The sequence below is a fragment of the Mycetomoellerius zeteki genome, unplaced genomic scaffold, assembly GCF_001594055.1.
Source record: "Mycetomoellerius zeteki isolate Tzet28-1 unplaced genomic scaffold, Tzet1.0 scaffold28, whole genome shotgun sequence".
Classification (NCBI taxonomy): Eukaryota; Metazoa; Arthropoda; class Insecta; order Hymenoptera; family Formicidae; genus Mycetomoellerius; species Mycetomoellerius zeteki.
In genome coordinates, this window is record NW_017257260.1 from 295,753 (window position 1) to 321,958 (window position 26,206).

The 26,206-nt window shown below is 30.6% G+C and overlaps 1 protein-coding gene across 1 annotated transcript in view; it reads right to left on the reverse strand.

The window, feature by feature from the left end:
* Positions 1-10,620: 10,620 nt before the first annotated feature.
* LOC108724193 (extracellular serine/threonine protein CG31145-like) overlaps positions 10,621-26,206 on the reverse strand; it is a 61,188-nt gene continuing 45,602 nt past the window's right edge. Inside the window, exons 6-7 of the mRNA XM_018450428.1 lie at positions 25,593-25,866; positions 10,621-10,850 (exon numbers count right to left, since the gene is read on the reverse strand). Coding sequence (XP_018305930.1) covers positions 10,646-10,850; positions 25,593-25,866 — 479 coding nt within the window. The 3' untranslated portion in view covers positions 10,621-10,645. The remainder of the gene's footprint in view (positions 10,851-25,592; positions 25,867-26,206) is intronic.

Here is a 26,206-nt window from a genome sequence, read left to right on the forward strand (position 1 = left end):
TCAACTCTAAAAGCCGTGGGGGCATTTTTACCGTACTTATTCCGCGAAGTCCTTTATATATATTTTAATTATTAAAATATATTATATATTTACATATAATTGTTTTCTCAAGGAAATAAATTTTTCTACCAAGCTGTGCTGCAGCTGATGACAAAAATGAAAGACTTTGTCTCGATATATTTTTCGATACGTCAGTTGTTATGCATTAATGTTTGTTTCTGTTGCCGAAGTTTCGATTAGAGAGCGGTCCAAAGAAAGTTATTATTCAAAACTTTACTGAGATGTACAAAATATTGCCGATGAAATCCCGGCTGATTTCTTGAGACTGACTTTTCCTCACCAAAGAATTTGTTTACAACGAAATACTATGGATATCTGTCTTACAATTAGAAGAGACATTGGAAGTACAAAGTTTCTTGCTCCACATCATAACAGAATTACAAATTTTTATTTGGTAATATTAACTATCAATATGGTGTTATATTATTTATTATTAATAATAAGTATATTACATATTGTTATTATGTTATTCAAATATATTGTTAATATAACAATATATATTTGTGAAAATTTGACAAAATAATTTTTGCAATATATATATAAGCAATAACAATGTATTATTATATTACAGAAAAAGATTACAAAAAAAGCATGATTTGAGAATAATAGATCCAGAATAATAAATCCAAGAAGTGATAAGAGTAAGTACGTTTCTCTCAAATAAATATATTAGAAAAGATAAGATAACTGTACTCTATATGACCTATCTAAGCAATTTTTTATAATTTTGCAATTTTTTAAAGTTCTTTGCTGAGACTAAAATTAAAAATTGATGGTCAGATTCAAAAGAGAAACATTTCTGATTATTAAAAAAATATGTTCAAATAGTTACATAGGTACAATGAAGATTTAAAAAAAAGTAGCATTTAGGTTATGTTGGATACATATATATTATTTTAACAAGGATCGAAGGACAAGAATTGTGCTATTATTGTTATTTCGAACTGTATGATAGGATCTTATGGATCGAAAGGGTGGAAGACGATTATCATTAATCGCATCCATAATACGGAAGGCAACTCAATTTGTCTGTCAGAGAACAGACGTCCTGCTCGAGACGTCTAACGTCACAAGCAAATCCGAGATCGTGTAATTAACAGGATATATCCTCTCTCACTCCTACCATTCTCCCATATACCAATCCGCTCCTTCAAAGGGAAGTTGATCTGTTCCTGTTGCTGTCGCAAACAGAAGCAGATCTCAGGTTGCTACTTTTATCCAAAATATTCATTGAACACAACTTACCCGTTGCATATTCTTTAAAAAAATTTCGTTAAGAGTTTTAAATCAAAATGTTAAGAGTTATATGGTTTGTTAAAAATATCACATTTAAAATATAAAAAATTTTGCAAATTATATTTTTTTATTATATATCAAAAACAATATTATTATTTAAAATGTAACAATTATATATATTATGTTTTATAATATTAACAACTAAATAATTATATATGTAATTATGTAATAATTGTAAATGACAGTAGAATACTACAATAATATATGGTAAAGACTTACATAAAACTAAGAATTTTTTTTTATAATCTAATAAAGATTCGACACACACACACACACACACACATGTGAGAAATTGAAAGAACTTTAGAAAAATCCGTTTTCCAGCTTTATCAGCAAGAAAAAAATGTGGAGGAAGATTTGTTCCATATCAATGGTCTATATGCGTTCAAAAAACGGATAAAAATCGCCATAAAATATTAGTGGGAGGTCGGATATATATTTATTCGAACGGCATTGACTTCTTGTACTTCAACAACCATCATTCTTTGTGGTCTAACAATGTTCTCATGACTTTCTTCGTCTGCAGTTTGTGGACAATGAAAACTCAAATAGACATTTATAAAGTACTTACCCATACTATCGATTCTCATCGGTACGTGCTTTTCTGCAAAAAATCACAAAATTGACGATAACAATTTGACTCAACGAAAGAAGGCTAATAAATGTGAAAAATACAAATTGTAAAGAAAGAAAGCTTCTTTTTAAATAAAAGAAGATGTTAAGTGTTTTGACTGTTTTCTAATCAACATGAAGAAATTTTGAGATGTATAAATTATGTATCATATCAAAGGACTATACGGAATCAAATGGTGTATCGTTTATTTTGGGGAAATATCGGTAACTTGAAAAAAAAATCGTCATTAAAGACAATAATTACTATCACATTTATTGATAAAAAATTGATATCAATACGTTTCGGAAATTAAGCAACAAGGATTGCGTTTTTACTTAAACGCATATAATTTGAAAAGCGCGCATATACCATATGTTCATTATACGAAGCCAGGATTCGAAATAATTATTTTGTATCAGATTCTTCTTGTGTCTTCCAAAAATCTTTTCCAAATTATATATCTGTTTAAGTGGAATACAATCCTTGTGTGCTAAAAATTTTCGAGATGTTTCTTACTTAGCAACTTTTTATCAATAAATGTGATAGCATTAGATTATTTATTGCTTTTGATTATACTTATAACTCGAAAAGTACTTAATGAAAATAAACTTTATATATTGTAGTGTTTTGAAAAGCTCTTAACATCAGCTATTAGATTGTGGAATCAAAAATAGGACGTCTTATTTTAAAAAATTAATGTGATCTTGATCTGACCTTGGCGATGCCACCCAAGGTCAAATAAATGTGATGAGTAAATAAATTTTTTTAAATCGTACAACTTTTGTCTGAATTATTTTTTCTAAAAATGCTTTGTTTTCGAAATATTTTACCGGTCCGAAACTTTTTTTTTCACCCTGTATAATAACTATTAGGAGTGTGATTTAGTTTTGAGGGTTTCTTTTTTCAAAAATTGATTTATTTAAACAAGATAATGTGTGAACGAATACATTAATCAAAATATTTTCCTTCGTTTGGTATAACTTTTCCCATCTTTCTAGTAAAAAATAGATTCCGCGACGATAAAAAGATTCTTCTTTGGAGTTGATACAATTTTCAACAAATTTTCGCACATTTTCGAAATTATGAAAGTGTGTATCCTCTAGAGCCTGTTCGTGAGATGCGGTAAGACCATAGACTTATAAGATAGACGGAGCATTCGTAGGAGAGAAGCTAAAGACTTGATAGAAAGAGAGAGAAATAGTCGAGAAATAGAAAGTAGTTCTCTTCTTTTCTAGTAGTGAATTGATCGGTCACGGAGCAATGAAGACAGATGTTCGAGAGTCAATGGCCGAGTTGTAATCTTACGCTCAAGCTAATATGGTTAGGTTAGGTTGAGCCCACAGCTCACTGTGAAAGAAAGAAACAACTATGTCTAGAGTAGAGCTGTCCTTCAATGTTGTCTTCAGCTTCTCTTGTATGAACGCTCTGTCTATCTTATAAATCTATGAGTAAGACTTTCCATTCCAGCTCTAATAACGTTTGCTTCACTGATAATGTAACATGAGGTCGAGCATCGTCGTAAGGAAGGATCACTTTGCGTCGTTTACTCGCAATTAAAGATCGTTCTTGGTTTAATGCTTGCTTCAATTTGTATAATTGTTGTCGATAACGATCAGTAGTGACAATTTTATACGGATTTAACAATTCATAGTACATAACACCTTCTTGATCCCACCAAATACACAGCAATACCTTTGAACTATAAATAATGCGCCTCGAAGTAAATATTGCTGGTTGGCCTGGATCAACTCGTGATTTTTTTTGTTTGGAATTATCAAAATAGATCCATTTTCCCTCAGTAACAATTCGATACAAAAAACTCTTCTTTTTTTGTCTGGCGATCAACGAAATGCAAATGTTCAATCGGTTTATAATGACATTTTCCTAATGTGGAACCCATTTTTCTTTGTGAATCTTTTCCATATCATGTAAACGTTTAATAAGTATTGTACAATAAACATTTAATTCTCTGACAAGTTTTTAAGTGAATTGCTGGATTTTCGTCCAATAATGCTTGCAAATTTGCATTTTCCAACTTTTTTGATTGTCCTAAGTGATCTTTGTTGTTAACATTGAAATCACGTACCATTTTTGAATCAATATTCACATGTTTTAATTGATGGAGTAACATTATTATAAGTTTTTATCTTTTTTTAGAATTCTATAACCTTCAGCCGTTGTTTTCTTCTGATTAAATAACAAAAGCAACGCATGTCGAAAATGTTCTTTAGGAAGCTCCATTTTTTAAAATGGTATAAACGCGATGTTTACTGCATCTATTGTTAGTAAATGATTAAATATCATAGAGTAATAGTAAAGCATTAAGAAACAATAGCTGATTGGAATGTTTTCGACAAGACGTTAGTGCCATCTCTTGCAAAACTCTCAAAACTAAATCACACTCCTAATATTAAGGAAGAGTTGCCGAATGCATATTGGTTGCCTAAATCGTACCTCATCAATATTTTATATTATTATTTAATAACACAAGCTATAGAAATCAATGTCTTAAACGGTCTAACTGGATCATAAATGCTTGTATAATTCTGTGTGAATTTATATACTACGTAAGTAGTCCTTTGAAACGTGCGCCGAAATGATTTTTTTTATTTTAAAACGCTAATTCGGTGGTCTAAAGGCTTCTTGCCCAGAAAACAAGAGATCCGAGTTCGACTCCCGGCTGAGAGATAATATTTTTCGCAATAAGAATTAATTATTTACAAATTTTAATATGTCAGCATTTTTAAGATCGTTCGAAGATGAGAAAAAGCATCAAATTGTTAAATTGCTAGTCAATTTAACTCGTGATATTATTGTAGGAGTTTAGTAGCGTTTCAAGATCGAAAAATCATTTCGGCGCGCATTTCAAAAGACTACATACGTAGTATACAAATTCACACAGAATCATACATACATTTAAGATCCAGCTAGACCGTTTAAGGCATTGATTTCTATAGTTTGTGTTATCGCATATACGATCCTATAATATATTATATTGTTAAAAAAAATGTTTGATCGTAAATAAATGAGGACCAACCCATATGTATCCCACATAGCAAAAATTGATCCTAGGTACATTCTATAGGTATGTCGAGAGATTGTCAAATATCCAAAGTACGTACCTGAAGAAACTTAGGAGATATTTAGGATATACTGAGGATGTTTATATGCCTGCTTATTCTACATCCATAGGACATTATCGTTTAGATATCATTAGGATGTTTCTGGATGATCAAATTTCATCCTGTCTTTATCCGCGGTACTATGTACTACGCTTGGCTGCGCCGCGAGATGAACTCGTTTCCCATAAGGAGAAAATGACGCGGATCCCTATAAAGAGGCATATGAAGATGGAATTCGTCACTTATTCTTAACTTGATCAGTGTGCTCATAGAGCCTCTGAATTCTGAAAGTGCTTTTTTTAAATAGAGTTATTCATAGTTATTCATAGTTAGTTTGATTAGTAAAATGGAAAATTTTTATTAAAACAGTACTTACAATCGATAGAACCGATTTTGTAAAACAGACCGAAAACTCCTTTTGCCTTGTCAATTAATAAATAACCATATACTTATTTAAAAATAAATTATGCACAAAACAAAAAACAAAATAAGCTGTAGCTGCAACTGTCAAATTAATAACATATATATATATATATAAAAATAAATATGATTAAATTCTTCCCGAAACAAAGGATAGTTTTCAGTATGTCTGTGTGGGATATTTATGTATACATTTAAAAAATTAACATTTAAATTGCAAAGATATGTCTCTATAATATACGTTAAATACGTAAATGTATATGATATATATGTGTTGAAAGTTGAAAAAAGCAATTTATTAATATAGTGATAAAAATTTTTTCGGATCAAAGTAGGATATCCTAGAGACGTTTTATATTAGTACAATGATAATTACAAATGTCCTGAGCTAATCATATGGATGATTTAATGTTTTGGATCAGAATGGGAGCAATCTGATCAAATTAGAATATCCTAAGGAAATACATTGTTATATGGGTATAAATATGATAATAGAATATATTGATTCATAGTTGTGTTATTAACGGCCAAAGTAGCTCCTTTTTGATTTTGCCAGGAAATCCATCGTTAACGCTTCCTCGAGAGAAGTTTTCTTATGAAGAGAAGAGAAGCAAAGTTTAAGCCCTCGCTAAAGGCGAATAAAGTTACGCGGAACCGCAAATTCCCAAGTACAACAAACGCGAAGATCCGACAGATACATCAAGGCGCGAAAAGTCGTGCAAATATTTGATGAGATTCAAGGTGTGAGAAAACGCGTAAAAAAACGCAAAAGAAATTCGTTGACCGCTTTACTTACTTATATTTGTCAAAAATAGACTGTGGACTAGCAGTCAAACATAATATAATATATTTCTCAGGAAAATAAGCTATTTCTTTCATACGTTTCTTGAAGAAGATTTATAAATTTAATTTCTCAAAAATATACAATTCATGAAAGATCTATCACATTTGAACATTTAAGTAAATCATTCAGATAGCTTTTATTTAAGAAATTAAGTATTATATTATAAAAATATTCATTATTTTGTCATATTTTTTTTACTAACAAGAGAAGGCCCATAAAACCGGCATGATGCTTGTTTTTCGACTGGATTGCTAGCTGTAGGATTAGAATCTTGTCATCGTATTGGCTGCGATGCTATCAGTGCCAGCATCGCAGCCAATATGGCAAGATTCTAATCCAGCTAGCAACCCAACAGGAAAACAAGTATCGTGTACCGCCGGTTTAACTCGAAAATTTAAAAAGTTATGAAACTCTGATAATACATAAAGGACACTCTGACATACAATAAACAATTTTTGCTGCCCAAATTCATCCTGAAATAAAATTTCCCTGTCTAGGAGAAAGTCGGTGGGGTGAGTCTCGTTTCGCGTAGAAAGTTGTGCGCCTCTAGGCAGGAGGGAAATAGGGTGGACCTCTTTTCGCGTGGAAAGTTGAACGCCCCTAGACAAGAAGGGTATAGGGTAGTTTTTAATATTATATATTAGGTAGAAATAAATAAATATGGTAAAAAAAAATAAATATTATTTTTTAAACTTTATTTGTTAATAAATATTTGAACCAACAGTGGTCGCCATTTAAAACCTTTGGAGGTCACTTATGTACACTATCCATCATATACAAGGTGTCATATACAAAAAATAACGAAATTTTGAAAATGAGTTTTATGTAAATATATCTCGAAAACTATATGAGACCGCCAATTAATTTATAAAAAAAAAGTTGATTAGTATCCTCACCTCTATAACATATGTCAAGATTAAGGTCATCGAAGAGATGTCCTCTAATGTAAAAAAATACCAAAGATAAAATGTAATCGGGCCCAATGTAGTTCCCCTAAGCTTTGAGAATTTTTTAAATTTTTTATCGAAGTCAAAATTGAAAATTAATTTTTTAAATTAAGAAGCGCCATAACGGTCAGAGGTATTATTTTTCGCAATAAGTTTATTACAGTTTTTAAGTTGGGGAAATTTGGGGGGATTATTAATATTTTCAGATTTGATTGCGTTGAAAGTCCGACAACCATATCGGCATGCAATTATAATTTCTGAAATTAATTCATTAAATGAATTTACAATAGTTCAACATTTTAACGTTCTAACCGTTATGGCGCTTCTTAATTTAAAGCATTATGTTTAACATTAGCGGTCTTTCAATCTTATTATTGAAAATTAATTGTCATATTCGAAAAAGGGAACATTTCTAAACATTGAAAAAAATATGAGTCATATTCATATATTTATATAGATGCAGTAGAAATTTAAAAGAAAGGAAACATTTGGGGTACCTGAAAATGTGTACTCAATGTGAGCCGCGTAAATGTCTTCCCTTTTTCATATGGAAATATTAAAAATGGAAAGTAAAGTCATCCAACGTTATTTTTATAAGTTTATAATTTTATTACATAAACATATCGATGTATAAACATTTAAAAAAAGCTATTTAGCAACTTAAATATTGAATATCTGTTAATTTCTCCTTCTTAAAACTGTGCGTATGAATCTACTCGCAATTCGAAAGTAAAAGCCTCTTATCATTTTTAATTAATTCCACATAATCTTTATAAACTTATTTGTGACAAATATCACACGCATATGCTTGAATATGGCCATGTTGGTTGCACCATACAAAGAGTTCATTTTCTTTAATTATAAACAAAACGTTGTGACAAAAATATAAACTAAATATAGTATTGTACAATATGAATATAAAGCTACAGTAACATGAACTACGAAAATTAATAACCACGTTTAATAATAGAAAGTAATTACTTACTTACGGAATATTATATCACGACCACGACATATCAGTTTTTCCTGTTTTTACATGAACAGAATGAATAATATGATTTATGAATCGACGCAATCGAGTCGTACAGATCGCATGCTCGAATTACTACTATCATCTGTTAAATTAATCATATAATTATATACAAACAGCGAGTGTCTCACTTTGGGAAACAGTCCAAATTAGGCCCGGTCATCTTATAAATAATAATAATAAAGGTACCTGAAACATCAATTTACAATTTTCAGCATTTATTTGTACACTAATAAATATTAGATGAGAAATATAATAAAAGGTATATATTATATATATATATATATATATAGTAACTTAAGTGATAAGCGCATTCGGCAAGTCTTCCCTAACAATCCCTGCATTAAATTTGAACTAAAAAGACTTTAATTTTAATTAGAAATACATTTTTTAATAATCAATTAAATTAGAAACACAATTTTCAACAATACACTTTCAATGATTTACAATTAATTAAATAAAAGAGACTATTAAAAATAATGAAAGTGATCTCATTAATAGATAAAAAAATAGTTTTTGCAGCATTTCACTCCACTTCATTAATTTGTCTAGCCAATTTAACTTAATATAGTTAATAAATAAGTGTTTATTGTGTGTGTGTGTGTGTGTGTGTGTGTGTGTGTGTGTGTGTGTGTGTGTGTACTTGCATATACAAGGTGTTCAGAAAAAGCTATTCAGCGTTTATATGGTGGATAATATACACTACACACCATACTGAGTAAAAAAATTTAGTGAACATAGGTCGACAGTTTAATCGTTTCTGAGATACAAATATTTTTGTATCTATTGTATAATCACCAAATAATGGCTACTTTCCTTTTAGGAGACAGTCGACACAACTCGACACAAGTGTCGTTCTATTTTTGTCACTCTCTGAATGTTAAGAAGGATAGAACAATGCTTGTGTCGATTTGTCATCAAATGGAAAGCAGTGTATATGTAGATCCTCAATCAACGGTTGACACAACTGACTGATTGCCGGTAAAATTTTCTGTTATGAAGTATGTACGGAAATTGAATGAGGACGTACAGAACGCAGTTTATAAACATTGAGGTAAACATAGCACGCGTAGAAGCTCTAGTAAGGGTGAAATCACACGGTGCGGAAAAAGACTGCGGAATATAGAGGATGCATCATTGAAGTAACCAATCAGTGCTATTCCGAATAGTGCTGAATAGTGCTGATTGGTTGCTTCAATGACGCATTCTCTATTCCGCAGTCTTTTTCCGCACCGTGTGATTTCATCTTAAGAGATTCATGATAACCATGGTACAAAAGCAAGGATATGTTCACGCGTATGATAGCTCTAGATAACCAATCAGAAATACATTCTGACTGCGTCATCATTAAGCGGCAAATTCGAAATTCGCGTACTCAGTACTGTGACTTACAGCTTTGAATTACAATATCTTCCAATAAGATTTACTTTTAAAACGTGATTTTTCGCCGCTAAATTCAAATAACTTGTACTAACACGTATAATTTCAAAGACTAATATGTTACTCTTTGTAAAGAAATACACAGTGCATTATACGCAGTGTATATATATTTATATTAATAATATTGTTCAAATTATATAATTTTATACTCTCGCCACGGACGTGAAAATATTTGTATAATGAAAGGTGATTGTATATTTTTAATAACAATTAATACTTTTCATAAAAAAAACAATTCACATCACGTACCTGGAAAAATACGTGATTAGCTGAAAACTTTCTTTGTACTCTCTTCGCAAATAGAAGAAAAATATATATAACAGCTATTCAAGATTCTTATCTAATTTATTTTTGAAGAATGGGCAATGAATCGCCACAACTCACACTTCTATCTTTACGGCAAGGGGCAGCCAGATTTTATGTCAACCGAGCACTCCGAAAGTAACCGAATTTGCACGATTAAGCTGGCTGTATGCTACTGCGCATCTATGAGATGAGCATACCCTTGTCTTTATATCATGATGCTAACATACAAAAATGTTTATATCTCAGAAACGATTGAACTTTCGACTTATGTTTACTAAAGTTTTTTTTATTCAGTATGGTTATTCAGTATACTATCTACCATATAAATGCTGAATAGTTTTTTTTAACACTCTATAGGTATGTATAATGTAAATATATTAACAAATGAAAAAATTATTTTGAAGATAGACAATAACAAGAAAGAGGAAATAAAAGACATCTTTTGAAGAATTTTTATATAAAAGTATTTGAGAGAAACAGGAAGAAGGAAAAAATAGCCAGAGAAGGAAAAAAAGATTTCTTTACATTTTTTACATCACGATTATTTATTCTAAATTCGCTTGAAAGCTATAACTTCGAATCAATTTTATCGCTGTGGACGACTTGTTGCGAAGAGTTTTCACGGGCAATGCAGTCACGGACGGCTTGTAGGACAATGTTTATCCGCCGATCTAGGGCATCTAAATGGGGTTCCCATAAGACGGGAGCTACAGGATCTTTTGCCATACTTTGCCGCATGGCGATACTGAGCCGTGTGGGCCCATTATGGAAACTGCAACCAAAATTGAACATTAGTTAATAGAGAATTTTTTAAATTTATTACTTAAATAGTAAGCTTTTTAAATGAAAAGAAAGATTTCTATTAATAATTATATTATGCAAGCAGTGTAAGGGTAGTGGACAACTATAGAAGATAAATGTAAGTTTATTATCGTATAAAATACAGAGATTTTTCCTTTTAATGTCTACTGCACACTAGACGTAATGAGCGATGAGCGACGAATGACATCTAATAAGAGTTTTGCTTTACATTGTCATATGCGAAAAAGCAGAACTCTCATTGGATATCGCTTGTCGCTTGTCGCATCCAGTGTGCAATAGGCATAATGTGTTCACTATCGTCTGATCGGCTTACTGAATTCACCACTAACGATTAACTCGTGATTAATAAATAAACATCCAATCTTGATGCCTTGTGCCTATCAACCCGCCGGTTTTGATTTCGGCTAATTCCGCACATTTCGAATTTATTTACTTTATCTTTCCTTACTCCGGTCGTCTTAATTCTAAGGCCATCACAATCGTCTTCTACGACTGTAGGTTTATCTTTACGCCAAGATTTCATGTTTGTACATTTTCGCAAACATCTCACAAGAGAAGTTTCACAACTGTCTGGAACCGATTTGATTCTCCATGAAATATGTTGTTAAACACAAAAATCCAAGAGACACGTATTTTTTTTATACTTTTGCTAATTCATGTTTAAGGGGTGAAACACCCCTTTGAAAAAAAAATAATATTTCTATTTCGAGCCGAATACCGTCGGAAGTATAAAATGGAAAAAATTTTTTAAATAAAAGTTGTATGGTTTCAAGAGTATTTCAATGTTGCGAAGAAAAAAAATTTTTTTAATTTTTTGTTAACAGTTGTTAAACAAAAAAAAATTAAAAGAAAATTTTTTTTTTTCATAACATTGAAGTACTCTTGAAACCGTACAACTTTTGTTTAAAACATTTTTTTCCATCTTTTATATTTCCGACGGTATTCGGCTTGAAATAGAAATACCGTTTTTTTTCAAAGGGGTCTTTCATTAACCCCTTAAACATGAGTTAGCGCATGTATAAAAAAATACGTGTCCCTTAGATTTTCGTGTTTAACATCATATTTCATGGAGAATCAAATCGGTTCCAGACAGTTGTGAAACTTTCCTTGTTAGTATCGATCGCTAAGAAAGAGCTGGAATTTCCGTACATCGCTCAAAACGTAACAATTGTTTCGGTCATTTATGGACCTAAAGGTCCATTTCAGCTTATTAGACATTCCGATTAAGTATGTCAAAATTTCTCATCATAATTAAATCATCTAACTCATATTCGCTTGTAGGTTTCCGCTTTTGATTTATATGTTGCTCGTTATAAGATTGATCTTTCGTAATTCGATCTGCCACTTTATTACGAACCTTGGTTATATTGTATTTGCTGATACGGCCTTTATCTAATACATTTTCCGGTAAATATGTATTTTAGGTGACACCTCACCGATTTCAATGTCCTTTAGATATGTTGTAGGGGAGAGTAGAGATGCGCACGAGAAAAATCTCGATCTCGATTTTGTCTTGAAAATCGAGACGAGATCACTTGTATCATTCGAGATCAATACCGAGATCTAGCATAACGAGATCGAAATTATTTAAAATTCTCGTCGAGGTCTCGTTGAGATCTTGACAAAATATTTTATTATTTCATTAAGAGATCTGAAGACAATAGTTACTTATATGGCGCCGCACCGCTGCTGTTGCCACAGATTTCTACATACTAACGACACAATAATGAGTTCGGATCATATAGTGATTCTGCGCGTGTGTGGGCACGATATACAAAGGAATGAGTATGGGACCAATTATAGACTCTTCTATATTATATATATAATATATAGAAATCTATGGGACCAGACCTGCAGGATGGCCCTTAGTCCCAAAAATCGCGATTCGGCAACTCTGACTGCGTTCCAATATTCACTGCCAGTACTGAAAATCTATAATGTATGTTACGTGCACTATACATTTTCTGTATTGATAGTACTGGCAATGAATCGGAACGCAGCCTCTGTCGGCAACAAGTTGGACATAACTCAAATTTGATGAGATTGTACGAAAAAACACCAAATTTTCAAGATTTTATCAATTTGGCCGCTATTTTTGATCCGCCATGATGGATTTAAAAAATTTCACCGTAGGGTCTTAAAGTACAATTATTTTGACCATCGATGGTGTATTTGCCGAAAATTAGAAAAATTGTTATCAATTCGAAAACAATCTTTAAAGAAAAAAAGTCGACCATTTTTTTGTCACTTTTTTGTTCCGCGATCACTATATTTAATTTTCACATAGTTGAAATGAAATTCTTTATTTCGACGCCATTGTAAAGAGCGACCCTCAAAACCTTAGGATACCAAGTTTCATTAAAATATTTCATATTTTAATGTGTTAAAAATTATCTTGAAATCAAGCAAAAAATTTTGTCCTGCGCGTTAATGGGTTAATAAAAGTGGAATAATTATTGAAATATTGCATAATTTTATAGCAATATGTGCCTATGCAATATTTCTCTAAATATAATCTATTGAATTGTAACAATGCAACAGTAAATTGCAATATTTTCTACAAAATATTTTTCAATATTGTAATATATTCAATAAAATATAAAAATTTCGATATTACATCAATATTACTGCAATGTTTGTAATATTGCGCACTATTAAAATATTGCAATATATATATATATATTGCTACAATATTTCGTACTGTAGGGATGGTCACATTTAAACCCTTATATCTCAAAGACTATTGTTTAAAATAAAAATTCATAAATAAACGTTCTACTTAATTTTTTTTAAACCTTTGTTACTATTACATTATGTTTTGAACGGCGAATGTTGAAACACTTGTATATATATTTCAATGATGTATTATTTGGCCCCGCGCATAATAAAAAAGTTAAAGGAGAAAGATATTGAATATTGGAGAAATAAAGAAATTGTAAATGAATTAAATATAATTGCAATAGAGATACAAATAAGATATAAGAAACAATACAGCTTATTTGTATCTATTGTGAGTTACGTTCAATCTATATTTCTAATTTTTTTATATTTAATACTTAATATTTATTCAGAAATAAATCAAAACATAGTATTATTCATATCTTAGAAAAATGACACTGTGATAAACTGCAATGTAATAATTGAACGATATTGCTGTAATGTTACAGTGCAATATACCACATTGTAATCATTGAATGATATTGCGATAATATTACAATGCGATATATCACATTGCAACATTTGAACGATATTGTGGTAATACTGCTTTACGATATATCGTACTGCAATATTTAAACAATATGGCGGTAATACTTCAGTGCGATATATCATATTGCAATATTTGGATGATATTACGGTAACACTGCATTGCGATATATCTCACTGCAATATTTAGATATTGCAGTAATATTGCAGAATGATATATCATGTTGTAATATCTCAACAAAGTTATTATAATACATTGTGATATATTGTAAGATATTACATTGTGATATATCGCAATGTAATATCTCAGTATTATCTACGTAATATTGCAAGTTGTAATATTACTGCAATATTGTAATATTACATGCTGTGTGGGTTAATTCCTGTGGGGAATCACTTAGGACACTCTCTTCTACAACATATCTAAATGAGGTGACACCTCATTGAAATCGATGAGGTGTCACCTAAAATACATATTTATACCATTTTCCTTAATATAATCTGTAATAATCTACCCGCATTGCTCTACTTTAAATAATAAAACACTGAATATATTACTCCTATTAATTTGCAAAATATATTATTGTTAAAGGCGAATTATTAAATATATTATTCACGTTTATTGCGTTAGGCTAACTTTTGCTACTCAATTCCTAGAATTCCTAGAGTAGATAATTGAATTACTTGACTTGGTCATTCCCTTCAGCTGAAATCAAAATGATGAAATTCAGGAACCTACCCTGCGTTGTTACAGTCTTTACTGGACATCCTGTACATTATAGCAATGTCATTATCCAGAAAGTACAGAGAGTTCGAAAAGAATTCAGTCTCGTACGTCATAAATTCTAACTTCATTTTGAGTTGCAAAAAGAATTCTCTTTTTTTGAAAAGTTTTGAAAAGAATTCTTTTTGCATTTGAAAATTAACTCAGAATTGATAACATACGACATACTTCTTTTTTCACAGAATTGATGATGACTGAATATTTTTTAAAATTCTTTTTGGATTTTTTCTGTGCTATTTGGGTAATTATTAGGCACATATTGTACAAATTTTGTTGAAGAGTCTTAGTAGAAATATTAAATTTATCATATGTATAATTCATAGTATTTATACTCACTATGTATATAAAAAAGAGAATACTAATAGAATACGATAACGACGAATTTCTAATTGTATACATATATATATATATATATGTGTGTGTGTCATATTGTAATGTTTAAAAGAATTGAGATACTGAGCACACATATAATGAAAGAGTGAAATAAGAACGATTATTTTTATTTATCAAAGAAAACTGTCGAATTGCACGATAAACGATGTCCATCAGTGAGATATGCAATTCAGAACAGTTAACAGTATAGGTTTGACGCCGCTAAATTCGATCCTATCCAAAAAAGGAAAAAGAAAACTTTACGATAAGGATTCCACAATTCGGGAGATGCGTTTTACCAGAATTACTGGGACGCGCTCGTGAATTCTTGCTTTGATGCGGATTCGCGTTTTTACAGGTTGAGCGATAAATCCGATGTCCAGCTGTCTGGATTTCGCGGACGTCCAAAGTATCGGAAATGGAAAACCTATAAATAATGTCGAGTGTAAGATTAACACTAGAATACAGATTAAAACGTTTATAATCAAATCGTTTCTGTTATCAATGTCTAGTTGTCTAGACAAAATCACAAAACGTTTGATACTTGCAAATTAAATTGTAACTGCTGAAACCAGGTTAATTGTTATATAATTTTTAATCAGAATTTTTATTCGGATCAATGTATACATTTAATCAATAGGAAAGAAATCTTTAATGAGATCGAAGCTGGATTTTAAGTACTTAAATAATTCAATATTACATGTGTCATATTGAAAATTGCGCGCCGAATTGATTTTTCGAACTTTTAAAACACAATTCCGATAGAAATATAGTAGTAATAATTATATATATTATAATAATAATTATATAATTGATTATATATTATAATTATATATTATAATAATTATATAATTGATAAGTATTAAATTATTATATTATTACTATAGTTCTGTCGAGATTGCGTTTTAAAAGTACAAATAATCAATTCGGCACGCAATTTTCATAATGACATGTGCAGTATCGAATTATTTAAGCATTTAAGACCAGTTTCGATTATTAAGGGCTTTTATGTTCATTGGTTGTGTATTTGTGATATATGTTGGTTCATATGTGGGATCTAATAAATTTCTTTCTTTAATATTGTAGGGGAAGGTCACCGATACCGACATACCATTTTGTTTTTAGACAATATTTCTTAAATAAAAGGTAAAAATACAACTTTAAAAACATAAATACAAACTAAAAAGTGTTTTCTATCAGATAATATAAGCAGTTTTTATAATACTGTTTGCAATTTTGCAAAAGTTTTTTGTAAGTTATGTAAAAATGAGCGTTTGACAAAATGGGCTCCAAAACTGACATAGTAGGCAATAATGCCAACATTCCTATTCTATAAATAAAGATATATCCTATTCTGAAAATACTCTCTACTCTAAAGAAAACTAATTTATGAAACTAATTTATGAAACTATAAATTTAAAATGACATAATATTATAAATAATACAGTCACTATTATTTTAATTACACAATTTGCAAAAGAACACCGTAATAATTTTTTTTCGGATTCATAGACTTGTTTTTAGCTGATTTGGTGGATTAGAAATAAACTACAAATATATGAAAATTATGAGTTTGTACTTCTTTAATTAGCTGAACAGATCACGTTTTTATTAGTATTAATAAGGTGCAAAAGTTAGTTTTTAAGAAATAAGGGGATGTCGCTTTAAGAGACCTATGTCAGTATCAGTGACTTTCCTCTATACATTTAAATCAATGAATAACTATATATTGATTTAAATACATCTTTAAGGGTAGGTTGTTCCAGCTTTCGATAAACTTTAACTCACTTCTCTTATCTCCTCTCACTCTCTTATTTTCATACACTTTTACTCTTTTGTTTATTCATTAGATAAATTATCACGTATGTTAGTTTATCCAAAGATTGAACAATCGATTCTTACTAGATAGTTAATTTTTTAAAAATTTGTATTAATATATTTTTTTTTCCAATTGCTTAAGGATGTTTTATACATATTTTCAAAATGATAACAAAATTATGAAAAAATTACAGATTATTCTAAATCACGTTTAAAAATAATACGATAAATTTGATGACGGTTTATTATCTGGATCATAAGTTATTTTAATAAATATAAGTAGTATTTTTTTAATCTGTGCTCTCTCTCTCTCTCTCTAATAAAAATATATAGAAATATATTATAAAATAAATGATAAAATTTCAATTTTTTAATATAAGTACATTATGTATTTAAAATTTATTACGTAGAATTACAATTTTATTTAAAAATTCCTTTAATTTCGCGGGAATATATGCGAGATAATTTAAATAACGGACGAAATAATAAAATACTCTCTCTGGGCTGCGTATCCAAGATACAGGGTGTGTTCCACTTACGTCTACAACGCTTGTATCATTTTATCCTTGTTGTTACAGATATTAAACAATGAAATGATACATGCGAACGTTGCGGATGTGAAATGGAACGCACCCTTAACGCTACAAATGCTTCGAAGCATTTGATTGACTAATCGAAAGAAAGAATTTTACAAACTGACTAATAAAAAAAATACTTCGAAGCATTTGTAGCATAAAGTGGACTGTAGCTTTAATCAATATTAAGATTTTAACCAATCACGTTAAACTGACAAATAAGTTTAAAATGTAAAGTAACTGTAAAAGTAATTGTTAAATTAGTTACTAGTTATTGGAAGAAATATAACTAAGTTAAGTTACAGTTATTGAAAAAAAGTAACTGTAACTGTAACTTAATTACAAGTAACTAGTTACTTCCCAACCTTATCAAAATGTCGTAATGACGTTGTGACCGTCATTGTGCTAGACATAAAAGCTCTAATTTAAGTTGCGATAACATTACCGAAAACATTTTAAAACTTCATGTGCTACTTAGGGAGGAAATCTTATCATAGTCTATAAAAATTTGCAATGAATTTGAAATAGCTTTTAGAATAAATAACTTACCAAACATAAATACATAACTTGCAGAAATATTAAATCCCTAAATTAATTTTGATATCAAGCTAAACGAAATTGTACAGTTAGAATATAATATACTCACCCGCAAAAACAGGCCACTAAATTTTAGCACAAATTTTTAATAACTTTCATTAGCGGTAACTTAGCGAAAAATTATAGTATTGAGATGAACTAAAGCTCAAATTAAAGCTTGAATATTCCCCTTGATAACGAAGAAAATCAAATTTGAGTTACACAAAATGTATTACAAAATGGCGGACGTTGAAGATGTACATTAAAAGATAGAAAAAAAATGTCTTCTTTAAACTATTGCATTGCTCAAGGGAACTGACTGCCAGGCACAAAATCGTTCCATACAGCACTGATTGTTGCGGAAAATTTTCAGAAATGTTTCAATCTTTCACATCTCATGTGCAATAATTTTGAAAGTATTCTGCAATATGTCATATGAAATGTTTTAACAGAAATGTTTCTTAAATCTATCATATACAATAAATTGAAAATCATATTTAAACAGAACAAAAAATCATCATGATGTCAAAATGGCTCCAAAATGTTTACTAAAAGTCATTTTTTGGTCAATCACGATTCAGTTTAATGTCATTTTGATGTTATCGTGAGTTGTTATACTTCAATTGCGAAAAACTTTTGTATATGAATAACTTGTTTTGCTTTAATTTTGAAAAACTTTTGTATATGAATAATGATATTGTGTAGAAACTGCAGGTGTAAGTGACTTTCTATTTTTCTAATAGTGATTATGTATATGTGCTTATACATATAATGTGATTAATTAATCAAAAGTTAGCGATATAATTACCATTTTTGAGAAATTTAAGTTTATTTCAATAAGTTTGTAATCTGTAAACAGATTACAAAACTCTTAATAAATTTTAAGTACTTACTTCAGAAATTATATTTAAATATATGTTTAATTGATACTTAAATAATATTTAAATTTATTATGTCGATATAGTAAATTTAAATATTATTTAAGTATCAATCAAGAAAATCACATATATTTAAATATCATTTTTGAAGTACTAAAAATAGCTGAAAACTTTTTGGTAATATTTCAAAAAGATTGCAGATTCTTTCTGTAAAACTTCATCAATCTTTCAACAAAGTTTCATGTGCAAGAATCGCGGACATTTTGCTATTTCAGAACTGTCTCAGAAATGTTGCAGACATATTTCGCAATTTTTATGAAATGCTTTGCTTTTCAGTTGAAATATTATATTTCTGAAAACTTTCGGTGCTGTATGGGGTATGAGTCTCTAATGCCCGTATTCATAGTCAGACCTATTTAAGGCTTCTTTAAATTTATTTTCAGATGCTCTACGAATTATTTTATTGGCTACTGAGCATCTAAAGATAAATTTAAGGAAGCCTTAAATATAAGGTCTGACTATGAATACGGACATAAGTTCATTTATTTCTAAATGAATCCATATTTTTGAACATTTTTCTACGATTTTCTTAACAAAGTTATACCGTTTTAAAAAAAGTATTACGAATAAAACGAACAATTTTTTCTTGTAAACCCAGTATAACTTAGAAACAAATTATTGTAGAAAACTTTATAAAAAAAAATTAAAGTGTGAATTCCAAATCTTAACTCTTTTTAATTTCGAGTAAGTGCGTGCGTATACATATACATGCGTGTGTCCTGCTTTCGGCATTACCCAGGATCAATGACGTGGACATAGCAAGTATCTGATCCCGCGTGTGTGTGTGTGTGTGTGTGTGTGTTTAGTAATATGTATTGCCTCCTCTCGCATTTATTAATTCACATGCACGCGTGTGCGCGCGTATTCATACACACCTACATGCATACGCACATGAGCGCGCGCGCACACACACATACATTAGATCAGATACCTGTCACGTCGTTGATCCTGGATAACGCCGAGAACAGGATACACGCTTGCATATGTACGCATGCATTTACGCGAAATTAAACGAAGATAAGATTTGAAATTCACACTTTATAATTTCTTTTTTGATAAAGTTTTCTACAATAATTTGTTTCTAAGTTATATTGAATTTACAAGAAAAAGTTTTCGTTTTGTAACACTTTCTTTAAAACGATATAATTTTGTCAAAAGAAATAAGAAAGTGTTCAAAATATGAATCTGTTTGAAAATAAAAGACTTACATTTTTGTGCCTGACAGCAAGTTAAATGAGCAATGTAACAGTTTGAAAAAGAAATTCTTTTCTCTATCTTTCAATGTTTGTCTCTTCAATGTCCACTATTTTGTAATATGTTTTGTGTAATTCAAATTTGCTTTTCATGGTTATCAAGGGGAATGTTAACGATTTCATTTAAGTTTTGATTCATCTCAATACGATGATTTTTCGCTGAGTTACCGCTATTGAAATGTATTAAAAATTTGGGCTAAAATTTAATGGCCCGTTTTCTTTGCGAGTGAGTGTTTATCTTATTTAAGCTCTGTTTCGATATATAATATACACACACACGCTGGATACTTTTACTCTCGTAGGAACGTTTCTTATTTTTTATATTTTTTTATTCTAAATATTACGTTCATGTTTTTAATACTATGTTACTATACCGTGATCTAGCAGCGTCAAGTGTTTTTACATGAAAAAATTTCCTATATAAATTAATTTTTTTCGTTTTATTGTTAGTTCTTTTTTTTTTTTAGTAACACTTGAATTGAGAGATAACGCAATTTTGTGATATAATAATTTCTTTTAAGAACTAAAGCCATTTGGATTCGAATAGGAAGATCCTTGAATAAGAATGCAAAGATATATACTTTATAGGTTTCATTGTATAAAAATTAAAGATAGTATTACTTGGATTATATTTTTTATTTAATTTAGTATGGGATTTAACTTGGCGCCAGTTTTGTTGATATCAAATCTTTTTTACGAATGATGCATATCATTAAAATTAAGTAAATGACAAAGATAGTACCACTTGGGTTTTACTTTTTAATTTGATAGAATTTAACTTGATTAGTTAAGACCGTAGCATATGGGTTTTAATTTTTCATTTGATACGTTAGTTTTTTCGAGGAGTAATAATTTTTGACAGAGAATTAAAGCTGCCATATTATTTAGATTGGAATAAAAAGACCTTCAATAAGAATGTCTTTGAAGAAAAATTAAAACTATACTATTAATAGGGTTGAACACTTAGATTTTATTTGATATATGTAAACGTCCTTGAAGGACGATTTCTTTAAGTGCTTCACGCAGATATAGCGCAGTAGTTGTACTGTGAGGACGAGTATCTTCCTACCTGCTTATTGTATTAGTAAATACGAAGGGTGTTCGTATTTACTAATTATAGTAATGATCTCAACGGACTTTCAGACCAACGAACACACGAAACCCGGAGATGCTGACAGTAGCAGTTGACGTTCAGTTATACAATTGAACGTTCGCTTTTACAGTATGATGCGAATTTGGATCGATGAGAATAAATCTAATTAAATAAAAGTGATCTTATTCATATCTTCTTATATTCGATTAAGGGAGATCTTAGTGTTTAAATATTTCTGTGTGAATTTATATACATATATACACTTGTCAACAAAATTATAGGTAAATTTATATCAAAATTTCGCATAAATTCAAATAAGCATAACTCCGCGAAAAATGATTGCATTTAAAAGTTTTTTTTTTTTATTTTCAAGGGTAAAGTCTGTACTTTATGAAGCTTTGAATGAATTTTGAATCTACCCTTACGTCTACCTGGCATCTTTTCAAAAATAAGGACGTGTTTTTTTTTAAAAAATTTGTATAGTTTGCACTCTACGGGGTGGAGTAAATTTTTTTCGTAAATGTCATGATAACTACCGTAAAGTATGGACTTTTCTCTTACAAATTAAAAAAAATTAAACTTTATATGATTTTTTTTCAAGAAGATACAGTGTATCAAACTTACCTATGCATTTCATTCAATTATTGCCAGCATTAGTATTATTCGATGGGCACTACAGTGAAGTTGCTAGTCCGATTTTGCGCGCGTTTGCATGTGTGTGTGTGTGTGTGTGTGTGTGTGAGGGGGGCAGGCGGAGATATGTGGGGGTATATTTGTTCTTAAAAATTGTGTATTTCTGCCTCGGATGACCTCTTGTAAACGTGCATGCACATTGATGCAAGCTCTAATTGAAGCCTGAGGAATTTCCCATCATATTTGATGCAATGCTGCTTCTAGTTGCTGCAGATTCGTTAGTTGTTCCTCTAATCTTCGTAGTCTTCTTCCCATTATATTCCATACATGTCAATATACATCAATGGGATTCAAATACGCGCTCATTGGTGGATGTGGTAGCATCTCGATGTTTTATCCTGATATAAGACAACACTCGCCCACATACCGCCAGAATTGCAATTAACTTCCTTGAAGAAAACAACATCGAGATTCTACCATAAAATCATTGGAGGTTTTGTACCTCTTATTTTCATTTTTACGTAAAAATAAATTCTTAGTGCAAAAATGAAAATAAGAGGAATAATCTCCAATGGCCTTGATTTTGATAAATGTTATCCAGGATATGATCCTGGACAACATTCAAGAGGTTTTACCCGTCGATTACACCTTGCGTAATGCTAATGCCGGCGGTACTGTAACTTTCAAGCCTTATAACTCGAAAAGTACTTAATGAAAAATAATTTTATTATAGTGTTTTGAAAAGCTCTTAACACCAGCTATTAAATTCTGGCATAAAAAGTAGGGTGTTCCATTTAAAAAATCAATTTGACCTTGACCTGATCTTAACGACGCCATTCAAGGTCAAATCAATGGCTTCTTATGTCTCCCTCCGAACCATACAACTTTTGTTTGAAACATTTTTCCGTATCTATCATAGTTTTCGAGAAATCTTAATGCATTATTTAAAATTAACATCCTGTATATATCCTGTGTAAATAAATTGTAAATAGCTCTGTATATAGAATCTTGTTCACGCCTAATCTACTCCTCATTCTCTGTGATCTCTGCGTTCGAACTTCCTCCGTCGAACTCGGCGAACAGTAAAGGCCGAAGGCGAAGGCCAGCTGCGTACCCGCCGCACATGCATACAATACACGAACCGCCATAATTTATTTAGTAAGGCAAAGATTTAATTAACAATAGCTGTTGGGGCCCCGTGAAATTCATTCGCACCGAGCCGATGATTTTCTATCGCGAACGCGTATCGACATGAGCATCGGAGATCAAACGGCCCTTTTCAGGGCCACCATAAGCTTTCCACAAATGGCGCTTTTCAGGGCAACCACCAAGCCTTATATAAACGGCCCTTTTCAAGGCCATTGCATAACATATACACAACTTTTGTCATTTGCGCCTGCCCTGCAGCGAATCCAAGCGACCCTGCGTGCGGATCTAGTCTAAAGAGCTTGGCGTACAGTAGAGGCCGATAGCGACGGCCGATTGTAACTCCGCTGTACCACCACAACAATATATCTCGCTATACAACGCATCCAAAACTTTTGCCTACGTTTCTCATACAATATCAGGAAATATGATTACCTATCCCCTTCTGTCAACAGTTCTAATTGGTTAGATATTTGTCAACGTTTCATTCCTGTGTTCTTGTTTATCGTATCCTTTGTACTAACACCCCTCCTTATTTCCGCAATCTTTTGTTCCTTAACCTTTAAATTGTCGGGAAAACCACTTTTGTGACTCTTGATGTGGGTTAAAATACTATTTTTGGTGGCATTTTAAATACTAATTGTATTAAACATATATAAGTGTATGTTGCTCAAAATATATAGAAATATATAAGTATTGAAAAATATACAAAATAAGTAAAAAATATAAAAAAGTAAAAAAAATTATAAAACAAGAAAAAAGTAAAAAAAATACAAAAATAAGTTTAAGAACCAAACAAAAAAGAAAAATCAAAAAGGAGCTATAAACTTTTTACGTCTATGTCGTTAGCTCTGGATAATGTTAAATAAAGAAAAGTTCTCTGCATGAGTCTATACGTTTATATTCATTTATGTTGTCAATATTACGTTTAGGGTTCGAGATTTCCTAAATCTATGCTCAGAATCAGCGATACCAAAAACTCCCAAATACACTATTTTTGAAAAAATAAATATTTTTCATATTTGTACGTTTCTTGTCGGGAAAGCCACTTTTGTGGCTTTGCAAAAATCTCGAAATTTTGCGTCACGTGTATGTTACTTTTATAGAAAATTTTTTGAGGAAAAAGAACCACTATTTTAATGAAAAAATGCCAGCAGTCTAAAGGTTAACTCCGAATTGCATTTCTCGGATACTCCCGCTACCCGTCAAGATTCCCTAGCTTTTCCTCGTCACCGTTCAGCTAAATTTCGTTTCGCTTTTTCCTATGTCGCTGTCAAATGTTTCAATTTATTGCCTATCTTCATTCAATCTTCCTCCTCACTGTCCTCTTTTCGCTTAGCCATGTCTTGATTTCTTTGGTCCGCTGGTCGTCATTTCTATGGTCGTATCATGTACACCAGTTCAAGCGCTGCCTCTTAGCTCCTCAAAAAAAAGTAAAAAAAAATTGTATTGTGTTATGCGATTATATTCTTCATTATATTTTGTGTTATTTATGCGCCATTTATGTGTTATGCGCTTAATTTTCATATAAATCTTATTATTTTGTGTTATTTTTGTGTTAATTTTGCGTTATACAATTATATATTCATAGGAATTTCATTATTAAGTCTAGTATCGTTGTAGCCTGTTATACTCTAATAGGCGTTGTAGCAGCAGTTTTGCTGGTGCCTCACCATTTTGCATACCTATAGCGTCTCAACTCTATTATTAACATCTGTTCTTCACTCTTAAACTGTAATTATTTATTTGTTACGCAAATAAATAAATAAATAAAAAATAAAAATAAATTTTAGTTCGTAGCCCTTTTTTTCTTTATTGCGTTTTTTAAATTTATTGAGCCATATTATTATGATATATTTTAATAAAAATAAAATTTTTTGCTATGGAGATTCGCTCATGTTTTTGTACATGTTCATGGTTTTCACACCTTTTTAACTATATAACTTTATAAGTATCATAAAAATAAGTGTATTAAGAGACGTAATTACACTATTATATTACACGTGAGCACTGCATAATTTAACTGAACAAAAAATGGACAATTACTTTTTTAATATTGTAAAAATCTCTTATAAAGAATATTGACCGATATATAGTATTACATAGTAAATTGCTTTAACTAATATTGCTCAGTTGTTACTTGGTATTATAAATAGTATTTTGGTATTATAAATAGATTTTGGTATTATAAATAGAAATAGTAATACTAGATGGTAACTGATTGGATGTTCAGTCAAACTACATAAATTTCTGCCAGGATTATAAAAGGACATCTAAAAATAATAAAAAATCTTACTTACCGGAGTAAAGTACTTAAAGTAGTTCGTCTGATGACACAGCATTGTAAAAGGGGTGCTAAAATAGACATTTCATCATGGAAAGGTTTTCCAAAACCTCTTCCATGGTCCAGATGTAATGTAAAACTATCGTTTCCAAAAATTCTAAATGTCTCATAATGATGGCGATCCATGTTGCCTGTTAAAAAGTCGAAGACTGCCATGTCCATAAGATCAAGCAATCGTCGACCCTCATTATACGGTGGAATTTCTCTTACCAGAGTGCAGTAATCGGAATCTGTAACAGAAGAAAAATTATGACGGAATCTGTAACAGAAGAAAAATTATGACGAGTGTCAAATCGTGATTAAATATTAAATGCGAGAAACGACACCATCTAGCGGCAGACCTAGAATATTAGAAAAATACAAAAATAGATATCAATTACAAACGGACATTTTAAGACTTCAGATTTGAATGTCCTGTGGATGTATGTAGGACATAATGTGAGGCGCTTATTTGATGGTCTTCAGGTGTTTAGGACATTTTTAGGCTCTTATTTATTAAGGTTAAGGACATTCTAAAATTTTAATCTTAAAGGGAACACAACCAACGGTCCCTCTGTGATTTAAATGAGC